At 34.9% G+C, this 17,494-nt stretch overlaps 1 protein-coding gene across 1 annotated transcript in view; it reads right to left on the bottom strand.

The window, feature by feature from the left end:
• LOC131060196 (uncharacterized) overlaps window positions 1–13,106 on the bottom strand; it is a 153,906-nt gene extending 140,800 nt beyond the window's left edge. The window contains exons 1-2 of the mRNA XM_057993343.2: window positions 12,738–13,106; window positions 11,445–11,715 (exon numbers count right to left, since the gene is read on the bottom strand). Coding sequence (XP_057849326.1) covers window positions 11,445–11,715; window positions 12,738–12,846 — 380 coding nt within the window. The 5' untranslated portion in view covers window positions 12,847–13,106. The remainder of the gene's footprint in view (window positions 1–11,444; window positions 11,716–12,737) is intronic.
• Between the last annotated feature and the right edge of the window lie 4,388 nt (window positions 13,107–17,494).

Below are 17,494 nucleotides of genomic sequence, written 5' to 3'. Positions count from 1 at the left end.
CCCCACAACACTGACAACTTGAATCAAATGAGGAGTTTCCCAATCACAACTCCAACTACCCTTCTTTACCAAGCCTACTCACTACACCAAACCCTCTACCAAGTGGATTTTTGAACAAAGGTGATTGTAGAGATATCTATGGATTTTTTTGAATGTTTGGGATGAAAAATGAAAGGTTTATAAACATTCAAACCAACCCTTTCAACCCCTAATCAGAAATGCCCTTAGCAACCTAGTGGACAGGGCTACAAGGAATTAGGCCTAGTTTTGCTATTTTTTTGACTTCATTTGAATTTTACCTAAACAATCCCAAAAACAAATTGGATATTCTAATACCCTTTTGGAAGAATCAAAGGATTCCAAAGAATTGCATCTGGGTTTGGTCGGAAAGTATCTTAACCCCAATATGGCCTATTTGCCCTTCCCTAGGTGGTATGGGGTATTCGTTATGAAAAACTTCACCAGTCAAAATGGATTGCAATAAAACCTTTTGGAAAAGGTCTGCACACGTTTATGGGTCACTTTAATGCCAACTTGAGTCACCGTTTGGTCCACCTTCATTGGTTTACACACCCTTTTACCCCTGCACAGACTTGTCACATAGAGAATGCCAAGTCTAGGGCATCATCTTAAAAATAGAATATCACACTCCCTGCTCTCAAAACCAAGTGAAACAATTAGTATACATGTTATTTCATCATTCCCCAAAGTTTCAGATTTTTCCCATGGTGGAATGATGAATTATGGCTCTTTTTGCATCCAATCCCTAGGTTCTAGGGCTTTTCCCAGGCAGCGGCGGTATAAATTCAATAACTTCTTTATTCTGATGTTTCAGAAGCCCACACTAGAATCAAATGAAAGATAAAACACAGGAGCACATTTCCCAATTGTTCAGACCATGAATAGATCCGTACAATCCCGTACAAAACTGAAAGAACAGCAAAAATGCAGTAAAATGACAGTTTTTTGATAGTTTGAAAGCAAGAATTCTTCTTCTTCAACTCTAAACGAGCCATAGTGAGTTCCAAAGGCTTATATGATGCCTTGGAACAAGTTACAACCTCCTCCAACAGTTAAGAACAACCCTTTAACCGTTGGAAACCACTTTTTGAATAGTGTGTCAGTGTTGTCTAATGCAACATGACAACTTTTGACAACAAAGCAAAACATGGAACATGCCTTCATGATGACAATATAAAGTGGACCTATAACCCATATATGACCCATAAACACAAAAAAACATGAATTAAATGCCCAAATAAGGCCTTTGACCAAGTTGACCAATCTTGGTTGCCTTTGGGCTTATTACATAGAAAAATTGCTCAAACACAAATGTAAAGTATTAAATAGGACCTAGCCATCAAAGGCCCATCCTAACACATTATTGGACACCTTACAACATATGTGGAAGAAGGTAAACTCCTTTGTGGTGCCCTTGCACCACAGGCTTACAAACAATGTCCTAGAACCATTAACTAATGCTAAGCCACCATTCTCTGTAGTCTTACAATATCAACACATATGCTTCAAGTCCTCTTGCCATGACACTAAATAATGGTAAATTGGAAAGACCATATCTAGCTAAATCTGTGTTTGTTAGAAAAACCTTAAACAAGAACTTGCCACCAATGAGCTCTAAGCTTCGAAATACAAATTATAAACCATACACCATGAATCCTTCATCTCATATACTTCTCGTCCATGGGGTTGACTGCCAGGAATTTGGCTTATTGGCAAAGTTGAATTCAGGTTTGACACCTGAATATAGGATTGATTTGTCGTGGATACAAACATGATCCCTCCACCTGTGTTCAACATTCCTATACCTACCATTTATAATAAGCATTGACTAAAGGTTAGCTTGTCGACTTTCTTAGATAAAAAAATCTTGACATAACTCCAAACATTTCCCGAATTAGTTCTGTAATGTCCCCTTCCAAATTTGCCCTAGAATTTGCCCTAGTATCACAGTTGCAACATGTTAGGGTTAGGGTTACATCTTTACCAAGAAAGAGATCTCCTTAAACAAAACAATCCTGGATTTGAATCCTGCGACCATGACTGTGTTACCCAAGGATGCATCCTGTAATGTCCCCTTATGTTAGTTCTTAAGAATTTGGGATAATTAACTCAGAAATCAGTGACCAGAGACTTCTTCTTGTCAAGGACACGAAACCTTATGAACGCTGATAATAAATATTTAACATAATGGTAGTATATCAATCCTGGAACATATGCTCAGCATATGTTAATACAAATATTATATAGACTGTAAATAATACTGGACTGATCGAATGTAGTATATCTGCTGTCTCAGATATGACTTTGGAAATTAAGTAATGATAGGGCAATCTCTACAATATGGCAAGTTCTCTGCTCCTCCGCCGTAGTGATGTGAGATAGGCTATGAGACTCCTTTTGATTTGATGATGGCAAGAAGCTATGAGGCTGTGTCTGCTCACCCTTTGGAGAAATATGCGAATACAGTGGTGTCGTTTCTGATCTCCCACTGGTAGTATTAACTTAATGTCAATGGCTGTTGCTTAGTCCTGCAATTGAAGCAGGAATCCAAATAGCAAGTCTTCTATTTTCTATCCAATGCCCCTTGAGAGTGAGATCGATTCCATTATATATCTAATGGACAGGATGGTTGAATTTCTCCTTGGGAATGGACACCTCTTTACTCTTCCCTAATCGCACCTTTCTAGATGATCATTAGTATGTTTACACTTATACAATTCCTAATCATTGTTCATTAATTCCACCCTTTAACTACTTACTTATTGATCAGATTTTTGCTTAATGATCAATATACCCTCGATCTGCTGATCCGTCTTCCATTGTGGTGATGATATGTTGCTTCTATATCATCGGGTATGATGAAATAAATGATTGATGCATATAGGAATTCCCCGTCCTTAGAATCATGAATATCGATTATGAGATGTATACGTCTGCGTATAAGAGTTGCCTCCTTTGCAATTTCGTCTCTTCTCAGAGACTTCACAAAATTGATGAATCGTGTCAAATCAGTCCGGTGCTGACCAAGGTGGGAACATCACACATCCCCGGTCCTAAATCCCCCGTCCCCGTCCCAACAAAGGACATTATGGTGATGCATCGTAGAGGATATCATTTGCCTTATAAAATGGTGCCCGGCCTCTCCAATAGAATTTCTTTAAAGGTGTTAGGAACTTAATATTATTTTGGATCAAGAACACAGTTTGAGAGCATGATATCCTTCATCCATAGATGCATTTCAATTTCTTATTTGATAATGGACCATACCATAACTATGTCAAAGTAAGAGTGTCCCCATGGGTGAAATGATCATGCTAACAATACATCATAAAATGGAGACTTTAGGTATTTATTAATTAAAACTCAATGACACCATTGTTCAAGAGAGTGGATTGTTATGAGTTTGACTGCATAATTATTTGTAAAGAAGCTTGAAAAATTACTATGTTCCATCATACTTGTGCTTTATTTCTTACAAGTTTTGATTATGGTGTTAGTGATGTCTTCATAATCTACGTAAGCAGTTTGTGAAATGATAAGTATTGTTACTTATGATGGCAGCAATGAGGAAACCCTAAGTGATGTTTCACTCCATCATTGCATAAGGTACATGATAGGAATACAAATATGTCTAGGTTTCTTGCTTTTATAAGTTGTTGGATGGTTATGTCTAAGTCAATACTTAAGAGATCTTATGAAAATTGGTGAGATAAATTTATCCAAAGTATGTGGAGGCCATAACATTAAGTTTTGATCCCAATAGATCTAGAAAATGCTGTGAAAACTTGATATCAATAAAGTTTGTACAAAGAATATTTGATACTTATTGAATTTCATGTTGATATTTGTAACATGACAGAATTGCCATCTAACTTGGAGACTGAGATGTCTAGCTATGGAGATGCGTTTGGAAATGCCCAATAACTTCCCTGTATATATGACATCAAATTCTATAAGCTTTAGGTTTCAATCAGGTTTATTTCAAGAGGGGACTACTAAGTCTAGGGTGTGCTCATGAGGATGGTATTGTTATTACATCCTGCCCATCATATGATTTTATAGCTATTATCTTATGACTGAGCGCCTTACTGTTTGTGAGTAGTTATTATTCTCAACATGTCTACTTATTATACTCATTAAGTTCTTACACCCTCACTTTATGGTGCTTGAACATCAGTTTTCTCATTAATTCTTCCTTCATATCCTTTGGCATACAATAAGCCCAAGAGTGGACGCTCACCCTCTTGGCCTCGGTGGGCAGGCAACATGAACATCCACCGGGGTAGCCCACTTAGTGGGGTGCTTGTACCTGCTTTTCCCATCTATGTCTCATCCCCCAAAAGACAATAGCCATCACTGTAAAGTCGGATAGAAGATCGTAGTGGGGGATCCTTGATTGTCCTATCTAAGCCCAAGAGTGGATCTTTGCCCTCTTGGCCCTAGGGGTAGGCAACAGGGACATCCCTAGGGTGGCCATTTAGATGGCAACCTTCAAATTCCCCTCTTTTCTACACCTCCTTCCTTCCATACCTGATGGAGGTCTGGCACAGAATTATTGCACACATATACATTCAATAGCCAGTCATATATATGTATATATAGATTGAGATAAACATTAACAATAACACATAGGATGCAAGTATTAGTAGATGTAGTTATATAGATCTGTATAGTTATAAGTCTGTTGCTTCCTGGTCTGGACTGCAAACTATCTGTCTTGTTCCACGGTGACAATTGATTCTATCTGCAGATATTGATAGATAAGGACTTCTGTTTTGATTTGATGTTTTCCCTCCATCTAGGGTCTGCTTTTAATTTCCGAATTTTATTCCAAATTTTGAATTCTTATTCCTTGATTGATCCTTGTATACGAACTGGATTTTCTGACCTGCTGATTGGATTTCTAATCCAAATCTATGTCTGTCCCCAATGGGTTGTTGCTTCCTTTTATATCCACCTTCCTATCTCTTAATAAGGAGTCACACCTTCATAATGAGTCACACCCCTCCATAATGGTGCACTGCCTTATGCTTATTTGATAACCGCTGCCTAAGTGTTAATCTTAGTCTGCCTTCCCTAAATAAAACCCAGCAGGCCATATTTAGCATTTAAAATGAATTGCTATTTTATTTCTTCCAATCCCGGTCGGCCCTTTTAATAAGTTGCTGCCATTTAATTCCTGTGGGTAGGGTCAGCCTTCTGTATTTATTAGATCACCCAGATTTAACTATATACATCTATGCCTAGGGTTTATTATTGCAGCGACTAGGGTTTGGTCTAATACGGGGGCATGACAAGTTCTCTCGATCATAATTACTATATACCAGGCCTCACAAAGATCTGCAATCTCACATTTTGACACCTTATCTCAGCATTCAGACGCCAAGATAATCTGATGGTTGGCCTCAACAAGATTGGAGACTAAAGAAAGTATTGTGTAGTGATGCACCACAATAAGTTAGCAAACTGCTCAACAAGTTTCCTTGAAACTGCTCTTTTTGAGCATACTAATAAACCCTTATTTAGCCAACTCAAGCAATTGAAATCCAGCTTGGAGGCTCCCACATGCCCCCAAAGGCATATGTGTTAATAATTTTCCTCCTCTATTTTTAGCTTGCAAAATTTCTGGTTTAATTATGAACTTTCAACTAATTTGCTTGATCAAATTCCATTTTTTAATAGACTTTAACTGATAATTATGGGCATTACTCACAAAACATCGTCTTGGAAGTAATGTGGCCACCATCTATAGATGGAACCCATTACGATCAAAAAACAGCTGTGATATGGACCATATACATACCTCCACTACTATACTCTCTAACCTTGGACAAATATCTGACTTGAGGCCATGAATCATACCATAATCAAAGCCTACAGATTTATCCAATATAGCTCTCCTTGCTAGTGGGATCTGGTCCTTTGAAATAATGAGATGCAAAATATGACATGATTTTGGATATTTTACGTCTCCTTTTTCAAAACAATAGGCTCACAGATTAGACTAAGGAGGTTGTTTGTACTTGTCGCGAGGTGAAAACAGTATTTGGGCCTTGTAAGCTGCTGAATAAGACAAAACAATCAACCCTTTCCCTAAATACTATCATACCATTTCAAGTTGGTTAACTATTAAAGGGGTCACTTAAGCCAAAACTATTGCATAGTCTTTAAGGCTACCACACAACACTTGATCGCCAATAATTTTTTGAATCTGCTGTTAGCTTCTTGTGTGGGCTGTGAGCTTGAGGAGGGGGTTTAAGCTTGGTCAAAACGATTATATCCAACTCCTGGATGTCATACCATTCAAATATGATAATTTTTGCCATTGCTACAGATATCATTGTTAAGTGTTTCAGTGCTTAAATTAGCATAAACTGCAGCAACTTATTTGATTTCCAACTACCATATCTGGAATTTTTCTCTTTATCATTATTCCACTACTTGATCATGAATGTGGAAATACTTCGCATTATGCTCAGTTATACAAGAAGTTTGTGTTTGCAAGCAGCTATAGTTAAACATCTTATGAACAAGAGAGTTGAGCTTAAAAATTACTATCAATTGTTCCATCTTCTTGAGCCTTGCTTTCAATTAGTTTGCCAACCATTCGATGAAATGACTCCTTGCTCAATGATGGATACTTATTTGACGTAATACTTAAATTTGGTTATTGAAGTGAAATAATCGCATATCTTCCAAATATTGCAACACTAGATGGATTACCATCAATAGTTGTTTAATGATTGAAGATCCTGAATGGTTCACTACCAGATCCTTGTACTTCACTATCATAGATCTTAGTCAATTTATCCACCGGATCATCTCTTTATTTTTTATACTTTCTGCTATCTTGACATATATCAGAATTGAGTGATTTAGTCTACCATTTTGGCATTGACACAATTCCAGTTGCACTCAGCCAATTTGGTGTGATCGGACTTTGTGTTTCACAACCAACCATTTTTGATTGATTAATTCTATGACTTTGCTTACATTGTAATTTAGTCAGCTAACTGCCAGTATCTTTTAGTGTAACTCTATGTTACCCTGAGTTTCCGGGACAGGGGGAAGGGGGGACAGGGAAACGGGCTTCCGGGACGGGTTTTTTTTCCCGGAGCAGGGGACAGCAGTATATATATATATAGGGAAACCTGAAATTTATATAACATTGTAACATAGTAAACATTCATCATAGCAACATGATAAATTATAACATTCATAGATCAGAATCTAGATTCTAAATCTAAAATCCTTGAATCAATGATCACTCATCAAATATCATATGAAGTTTCATCATCCTCTTCAAGATCATACTCTGACTGTCATAATAGAATTAAAACCACAAAGATATAAGCTGCACTTATATTATGGCAGAAAAAAGCAGAGAACAATAGTGAAAAGCTATTATGTGACCCATAACGATAATGATGGAAGAGTCTTTCTCTAGCTATGATGCTGAAAACCTCAACACACATACAATTAAATTGATTACCTTCATGTGTACTTTTGAGTATTGCAGAAGAATTCTAGGAAGAATATAAGCTGTTACCATTAGAAAAAGTCTTATTGAAAGACTTTGAATATTGTGATGATTTGCTAATTAATATAAATTTCAAAATCCGATAATTGGAGGAAATATTATAATACACGGCTTCATCAAATCTAAGTGTCCACATGTTTCTTTAATTTTATTGTAATATCTCACACCACAGAATTCAAACAGATAAAAGAAAAAAATCGAATAACAGCTGATATTTCAGTTATTTGTTTGATCTTGTGTGAATAAATTCCATTTATGTTTTGTAATTTGTTGCAATGCAGATACTGAAGAACACGACTAGTTTTTTATTATTCTTTACTCCATTGTTTATGAAGCAGGCTGTAATGTTTCATCCCAACCTTCAAAATCAAATGACCCCAAAATGCCAAAACATGGTAAAGCATATCCAATTTCTGTAATAGGAAGAAAAAAAAAACACCATCAATATTATAGACGATTAGGCCATAGGGAAAAATGATCAATTTCCTCACCATCCACACAATCATCAAATTTTACTTGTAAAACAGTGGTTTAAAAGGTTTGCTAAACTTGTACCAGTTGAGTTGATATCAGCTGAAAATGCCTTCCACTTACTTAAAATAAATACAGGTCCATGTGAAACAAGAAATGCAGTAGATGCACACCGATTAGGAATCTTTTGTATTCAAATTGCTGTCTTCCCAAACATGTTCACGGATTCTAGGAGCTAGCGATATGGTGATGGAAACCTAAACTAATATCTCCTTTGAAACCATGATCATGCTTATATCTTTGTGGTTTTAATTCTATTATGACAGTCCAAGTATGATCTTGAAGAGGATGATGAAACTTCATATGATATCGCAATCGCTTTCGCTTAATGAAGTTTATGATCATATGAAGTTTCATTAAATTTTTAAATCGCTTTCATTAAATTTTTAAAATAAAAAATTTGCAGATATCTCATACTATTGCAGCGATATTTATTATTAAATTTATGGCTATGACTATCGCTTTCATTAAAATAAAAAATTTAATAATAAATATCACTGCAATTATTAAAAAATTGGTTTTTAATGCCTTTGCCGCCGAAAACGGCCATCCATCCACGAGAAGGTCAAGGGCTGGCTTGGCCATCCCCAGCCATCCCGAGGACAGTCAATGGTCTCTGACAAAATCGCTGACCATTTCCGAGTTTTCGGGACGATTTCTGGAAATTTTACTAGATCGGGGACGGCTTGGAAACGTTTTTGACCGTCCCCCCTCCCCGAAACTGTTTCCGTTTTTGAAATGTGTGCCTTTAGGGTAGAAACGTGTTTCCAGGTAACACTAGTGTAATTCAATTGTTCTCATTCTAATTTCCATATGCTTTCACCAAGCCCACATTAGGAACTTGGTGATCAAAAAGAAAAGAGCTACGATGCAAGTGATCGTAAGAATATCTTTTGGATTTGAGCAAAACCCTTGTGGTGCTTATTACAAGATAGGTCATAATATCCACCTCTTGTAGATGAATTAAAAGTCAATCCTGGTCAACATCTAGTTTGCATCCTAGTTTGCTCTAATTGAACCAAATGTCAAATTAGATGACTAAGTTCACCAAATTCATACTGTAAATTTACTATCAATCACCTTCAATCAATAGGGTTAACTCTCAGATTTCATCCTACTTAGCCAATAAACAAGCACCCATATAATTCAATTATAAGCTTCATTTTGATGTTGATGCATTTTGTTTGTCTCTCAATTGCTAAAGTGTCATACTGTTGAATTCTTAAGACAATAGCAGGAAAATTTAATCTCAAGAATAAATCGGCAAACCAACAAATAAAGATTTCTCAAAAAGTTGTGATTTAACTGGAGAAAAGTTGGTTGGGGTTAATGCTTTCCAAAAAGGGAAAAATTGATTAGCATGAAAATCACAAAAAAAACTAAGTTTAGTGTTGGGGTTTATAGAAAAAAAAAAAAAAAAAAATTGGCTACCTTTTTAATATCTAAAATAAGGGTCAAATTTTGGATTGAAACTGGCAACTAATAATTTTGTGCAACTTTTGGTGTTGTAATCGGTCAAAAAAATTGTGTTTTCAGTAATATAATTGCCAAAACTTAGCCAAGGTGGCTTATTCTGTAAAATGATTTTCAAGTTGAAAAAATTGGCAAATTAGGCAAGTGGTAAGAAATCACAATTTCTACTACCACTCTTAAGACTTCTCTTGGGTGAATTTTATGTATCTAGGAGGCCCTTGAGTAAATTTAAGTTTCAACGATGTCTATATAGGGAATTAAACCCTTTCCCTTAAAGTTTCCTTGTCTACACGTCTTTCTTCAATACTATATCCAAGAGGAATAAGACAAATTTAAAGCGTTTGTGATCCACCTTTAGAAGATCTACTCTAAACTCTCAAATATCTCAAAGACAATTCAAGCAAACCAAAAAAAGTTGATTGATTTGAAGATGATATCTCATCAGTTTGAAGTTGGTATCAAATGATTGCTTTTACTTGGACAAAGAATATTCAATGACACGGCACATCACAAGAAAAAAATATTGTAGCATATGCCCTAAGCCATCACTAAAATAATTGGAAACAATTGTCTTTTAGATTCGTATGCATTCTCATCTTAGGCTTGGCATTATAAAGGCATCAAATTGGCAAAGTGGTGATCCTAAAGTTATATGAAGACAACATCGTGAACAAAAAGGCATTGATGATTTATCCTTACAATGCCATATTGAATTCCCAATCACCTCTTCAAGTTCGTAGAGAATTTAATGCCACTGTACACTCTTCTAGTACTTCATACTTTGTTGCTAAAAAGAGGTTACTTTATTGTTAAGTACAATGGATTCCACATCATCAAATGAAGCAATAGGTTCCTGACCTGTCATATGAATTGAAGTCTCATGCCTCTACCCCTGGGAAAATTGATGATAATTAATAGGCACACAGATAATCATTCATGTCCAATTTTGACTATTGTAAAACTGTCCCATGATAGTATATATATATATATATGGAGTAGACTTGCTTGCTGAAATCCCACTTATTTTCTATGTTGTCCATGTTCACTAATGTCCTCTCTATAAATCATCTTGAACATTAAAATTAAAATGCTTTGCCCACAAGAAAACATGAATGCCTATTGTTATTGGATGGACTGACTGAAAAGATCATATTTTCATCACAAATACTCTAGCGTTGTGGTTATAAGAACGATATATTTATGACCCCTCCTTTAATTTTTCTTTTTGAGAAAACAGTGTCCTCTACTTTCTTGAAAATAACTCTTAATTTGATAGCCAATAATATCATATGAATATCTCCATCTTAGAATAAGTTCTCGTATCAGGAACCTAAGTGAACATCTTATGATACCCAGACAAGATAACTCAACCTTATCTCTAGGCATTCACTCTTCCACTCAAAACCCAGTTGCACTAAAAAGAACTCGTTCTTCTCTATATATCAGACTTCTACCGATGCAATGTATTTGATACTGTACTAAAATTGTCAGTGAGCTTTGGAGCCCAAACAAAAGTCATGGCTCAGTCTTTTTAGTTGTAGGCTTCTAAAATAGCATACCATGACTAAAAAGTATTCTACCCTCTAGAATGCGTGACTGGAGAACAGACAAAAGAATGTTTAACATAAATTGTATGAACAAAATGGCTATCTAAACTGAGAGATTTCGTTGTCTTGACATTTGAACTGGACTTAAAGAATGTCAAAATAACATGTTTAATAAAATGACAACGCGATTCTGCAGGCCAAATATAGTTTCAGCAATGGCGACATTTTGTTTTTTAAGCAAATAACCATCAATTAATATTCTTATGCCTAGCTTTACGTCTAGTTTTACACTTGGGTTTCTAATGCCTTGATGGGGATTGTACGCAACTTACGAATAATAAGATCTATGCTTGGGCACAGTGCTCTGCCCAACACCTCGGTTGTCAAAAGAGCAGACCTGGATAGAATTCTTTGGGAATACTGTTCCAGAATTATGCACCAACAAATCTTGCATTTCTGGAGGATACTGAGTAAGAGATCCGTTTGAATATTCCCTTTTATTTCCATCAATATCCTTGGCGTGAGATGCATCTTTGTTTAGAATGTCAACCCCTGTTAGCCCTTTAATCTGTGGAGACCAAGAATCATGTGTACCAGCCAGGCCTGCAAATTCATGTATTAAAAATCAAGTAAAGAGTTGACTTGTACAAATTTACTTATCCAATTAACATAATATTATAAACAAAAAGAAAAATTCAATTCATTCTAAATAATTTGAAAGTAAATGCTAGTTATCATTAGTTTGAGCATAACCTATTTGATGGTGTTGCCTACATTGGCAACTTCTTTAAATCATTTCAGTGGAGAAAGCTTGTGGTTTGAACAATTCTATAGTATGTATCTCCAAATGATTTTATTGTTAGATCAATTTTCATAAGGATAAATCTGATTCATAAATTGGTCCCAGCAGCAAGCTAATTATTCGACAGCCATTTTTTTTATTAGACAACTACATGACCGTCCAGTCGGAAAGCCATAGATGGAGAGTATTCATCTGCTCGACCAACCATAGGGATGAGCATGTATCCTATGGCAATGATGCTGCAGGTTAAAAACCCGGCAGACATATCCCAAATTAAGCGATATGTCTCAGTGATAATCAGGCTGAAAGACGTGGTACAATAGTAGGCTTGCAAAGAATTCCTTGATAGAAGATTCCCTCATCTTCATTGATCAGGACCTTCAAGTATAATAAACCTAAGGGGCCACCCAACAAAAAAAATAAAAAATAAAATAAAAACCAATCCATGATAACATGTGGAATTCAGGTCAATAAGGATGAAGTGGAAGCTGCAATCTTTGATTTCATTGCGGACTGTTTTCGAAGCTTTGGGCAATGTGGAAGCACTGGACGTATAAAATTCCGAATGAAACACCCTTTTCCTTTGGGACTACTGACGAAAGAACCAAAAATTCATTTATTGTAAATTAAAAACCCACGAATACTGGATTGCAGTGCTGAGGATTCCAGGCAGTCGTATGAATTAAATCTAGTTTTGGAAGGAAAAAGAAAAAAAAAAATTAAAAATATGTGACATTGGGTGGGTAAAAGAAGAAAAAGATTGTGAGACATTGGGTGAGTAAAATGAAAAAAAGATTGTGATACATTAGGTGAGTATTATTACCAATGACGAGGAGGACCTTGATGTCTCCCTGACCGTATTGCTCGTAGTATATCTCTATGCCTTCATTAAATTTGTCCTGCTGGTATTTGCTCACCTTGCAGTAAGGCATTGTTTACAATAATCTGGCACAGAATTAGTGGCCGATGGGGATGAAGATGGGTAGAGCGCGAGGAAACGAGAACAGGGATGAAGAGATGGGTTGGCGGGTATTTATTCATTTTTCATTCATCTATTTGTATGGTAGATGCTTCTCCCTGTCTCTTTACCAATAGCAATGCCCATTTCTTACTGCACGTGGACAACGCGGAGAATGCCTTTCGAGGGAGGTCGGTGGTGAATGCGATGCATGTATGGGACGGATTCTTCACTCGGATAAGCCCGCCCCACGATCTTGACTTCGCCCGTCCACCTCAATTCTTGATTAAACTAACTTCTATATTTTTATATGAAAGTATGTGGAGATATCAAATTTAAGTAAGGAATTTATTATTAGATAAATTAAGATTAAAAATAAAGATAAAATGAGAAAAATAAAAATATTCAATTTCACAAATTTATATATAGATATATATTTATCATAGAATCTAAAAGTTGGTGGTAATATAGGTGATAGTTGTAAAGGAACCAACTTTCTTTTGAGATTCACTAACTTACGAGCAATCTACAAGTTCAAAAGAATTTTCATGTTTCATTAGGTTATTGAGCTTGTAACTCAAGAAGGGTGCAAACCTATGTGATAAACTTAGCTCATCCAATTTTTGACAAGTGATTAATACAATAGAACCCTTACATCACTGCTTTTCATTGGGAAATGGAGAAAGATTGCTTAAAATGGAAACTAAGACTAAGAGGTGATGCATCGTAAAGATATTTAGACATATGTTGTTGTTATGTATACACTAGATATCATTCTTGACTCAGCTATATTTACACAACTCAAGCTCCAACATACTTATGTATTAATGTTTCATGCAAAGGTAATTTTTTATTACAATCCTAGGAGGAAGAGAATGAAGTGTTTTTTGTAATGCCCCTACTAGTTAGAGATCATTGTCCTGCAAAACAGATTGTTAGAACACAACAAAAATATATACATAACTAATCTAATTTGCAATTAAATTTCAATTACTTAATTAACACTAATCTCAATTCTTAAAAAGGATACGAGTGCAGCACTGGGACATGTCCTTAGGTAGCTGTGAAGCTCACCTTCTTGGAAACCCATCTTGGTTCCAAGCCATACCAGGAAATCGAAGGTTAATTCGATTCCTGTCTTGGATGTAATTTCTTACACCCAAGCCATCCAGGAAATCGAAGGTTAATTCGATTCCTGTCTTGGATGTAAATTCTTACACCCAAGTCATCCAGGAAATCGAAGGTTAATTCGATTCTTGTCTTGGATGTAATTTCTTACACCCAAGCCATACAGGAAATCGAAGGCTAATTCGATTCCTGTCTTGGATGTAATTTCTTACACCCAAGCCATACCAAGGAAGACCATCATATATGATCAATTCCTTGCCTTGGATGATGCATCTCATCATCCAAGTCTACCAGAGAAGACCGGCCAGATCCGTCTCTTCTTGGATGAACTCTGTCAACCAAGCCATATATATGCATATAGATATTCAGTATATACTGCGTACCAAGGATTATCATAATCCCTCCATTAAGCTAAGGGAGTTTCCTCCTTATAGCCTCCATCATAAAGTCACATTATTCATATTACATTGTATAATTCATTATCATTTTTCATTTCATAATTTACGTCTATATTTACATACTTTTTAATCATCTTTATTGATCCTATATATACATAAATATTATGCATGGATACCTATATTTATTGCCACATACATATAAGTAAACATTCAATAATATATATATATATATATATATATATATATATATATATATATATATATATATTCGTAAATTAACATATATTCAGAAGTATTCCTTAACGTATATTCAGAAATATTCTTTAATTCATCATCGCTCTTTAAATTCATAAGTTAAGCCTACAATTATATTTTTCTTCATTCTCATTATTAATCCTACATACATATGAATTTACTGCATACATACAACATTATAATCATTTATACTTTTATAATATACATCATAATTATAATTCTGCAAAATGATATTGGGAACAGATTTATCGAAGAAATACTATTATATCTATTTGTGTGTGTGTGGTACACACCTCGACACACAAATACATACATGTAGCACTCAGCAGTACCTCCCTTCATTTCCTTTACCGTCCTCTCTCCCCGCAACAGTAACAAATCCTTTTTTCCTCCATTCCCCCCTTCCATCACAATGAATGCCTTTGTATACATTAACTTGAGATGATAAGCCGCATTGCATAGACACAACTCATGTCTACTCATCATCGCCTCCTTTCCTTATACAAATCGCATCCCTTCATGTGGCTGTCATTCATAATTGGTGTTTGACTATGCTAATAACTCATTATTATTATGCCTTTTCCTAACTTAACCACCGCCAATATTTTTCTAATTGCCTATTCTCCTTAGATAGCCTTGCCTTCTATATTGCTATTGTAACATCTCCATATTCGTATGATTTGTCGGACCTTTCAATAACCGAGTGATTGTATTATATTTATTGAGTTTTCCACTCTCACTGATCGTAGTTCGATTATTGCCATTATTATTGTCAAGTCATAAGGTTTATTAATGAGCATCTGCGGATGCATAATATAGACTTGAAATTATTATTAGTATAGTCAGCTTGGATGATATATCGAGCTCCTAATTTGGACGTAAGTAAATATATATTCATATGTAATGTCCATTCTTCTTGCACTCTGGAATTATGTCTTCCTCAATGTCTCCAATCTAATGACCATCTCACGAATCACCCACTAGCCTTAATATTGTTTATTATTTATCCTTCTATTCATCGATGCTTACCAGACCATGCACTGAATAATAATATAGATGATTATCTTTTTTCTAAGCCTTTACGACTAATTGTTGTCATCCGCAATGCCCAACATCAATCTTAATCACACCCTTTCATGGCATAACGAATGATTGGTGGCATTACTTGACATATCCGGTGCTTTTAGGAGTTGTTCCTAGTTGGTGTTGACAATCGATATTTATCCATCTTGTATAATTCTTAGTTGATCCGTATTCATTGGAGATTATATGATATTCTTCTCTAATGTATATGTGTAACGTATGTGAGGAGTCAGAGTATCTTAAGAGATATATCTATTCTAATTGATTGGCAACTTCTTGTCATCAATGTTCTATCATCTAGGTTGTCGACCTTTAATTAAATCTTATTATTCCTTCATTGTATATGGGAATACGTTGTCTTTCATTCCAAATGCAAATCATATTATTTTGATTATTGAACCCCTAAGAGTGAAATACGACAACTGAGCGGAAAGCTATCTCATGAGTCTCCTTAGAGTGTCTGATACGGTCTTTAATTGTGATTGTTGACTATACAATTAATGTTCCTGAATGATATAGCCGAGAGTTGTATTTAACTCATTTATATTATCTTTTATTATTATTATTATTATTATTATTATTATTATTATTATTATTATTATTATTATTATTATTATTATTATTATTATTTTTATTATTATTTTTTTCTTCTTTTTGTATTTTAATTGTATTATTATTTATTATTGAATATATACATTATGTTGATAATATATAATATTTAAATCATGTTCATAAATAATATTTAATTAATGAATTTTAAATAATCATTCATTAGTAATTACTATATTAATTAATAATAATTTTTTCTTCATTTAGGGTCTCTCTCTTTCTCTCTGTATATATATATAACGATCCAGAAGGGAACATGACATTTTCTTCACGAGTAGAAACTATTTTTATGTTAACACAAAGCATAACCTACACTAGTCATGCTTTTCTGCCTAAAAGAGTTGAAGATAAGACATTCATTTGAGGATTATAACAAATTTCATAGAAAAGAAAAAATAATTACCAAATTTGTACACAATACAATAGGTTGTTGAAGCTTAAAATGTTGATATTTATTGACTTAAGAAGTTGCAACAACAATACATGTTCTAAAAATTGCCTCTAAAATGCTTAAATGATAAAATTACATTGTTGTTTGGTCACAAAATGACTAGCTTTTAGTTACAAAACAACTTTTTGATAGAAAGAACCTCAAAATTTACAATATGTAGTAGAAAGAGAGCAAGAACTACCTCTCTAATTGCGACTAGGTGTAGGTATAAGCCTAGATTTGAGTCCTATAAACTTCCAACCTATAATCACTTCATGAAAAGACATGTGGCCAGAAGTTTATGACCTAGTCCACCATTTTCGAGCACTACAAAATATCCTTATCTTTGCCTTGAATGTTGGAGCTCCTAGGTGGCATTGAAGGAGGAGACTAACCTTTTCCAACTACAAATAATGAAAAACATGCTTCAACAACTATCTTCTATGTTCTAAATATCCTCAAATTTCTCAGGACTCTCTCAAATGACCTAGATTCCCTCCAACTACTCATATATTCCCTCCACCTACCTCCTAGCTTAACAAATTGTTGTTAAATGCCTTCCAACTACTCATTTCTTATCCAAGACTATTATAATTGTCTCCTCCTTTCTTCTAAGACACGTGGTAGTATATTAGAAATGGCAAAATTTTCCTAAAGGAGTAGGAGGTTTTCTATGTATGAATTTGGCACTTGTTTAATTTCATTAAAATCCCTTTAGA

Source organism: Cryptomeria japonica, chromosome 3, assembly GCF_030272615.1.
Source record: "Cryptomeria japonica chromosome 3, Sugi_1.0, whole genome shotgun sequence".
NCBI classification, from domain to species: domain Eukaryota; kingdom Viridiplantae; phylum Streptophyta; class Pinopsida; order Cupressales; family Cupressaceae; genus Cryptomeria; species Cryptomeria japonica.
Note: the sequence above shows the minus strand (reverse complement) of the source record. Positions and strands in the feature narration are given on the sequence as shown.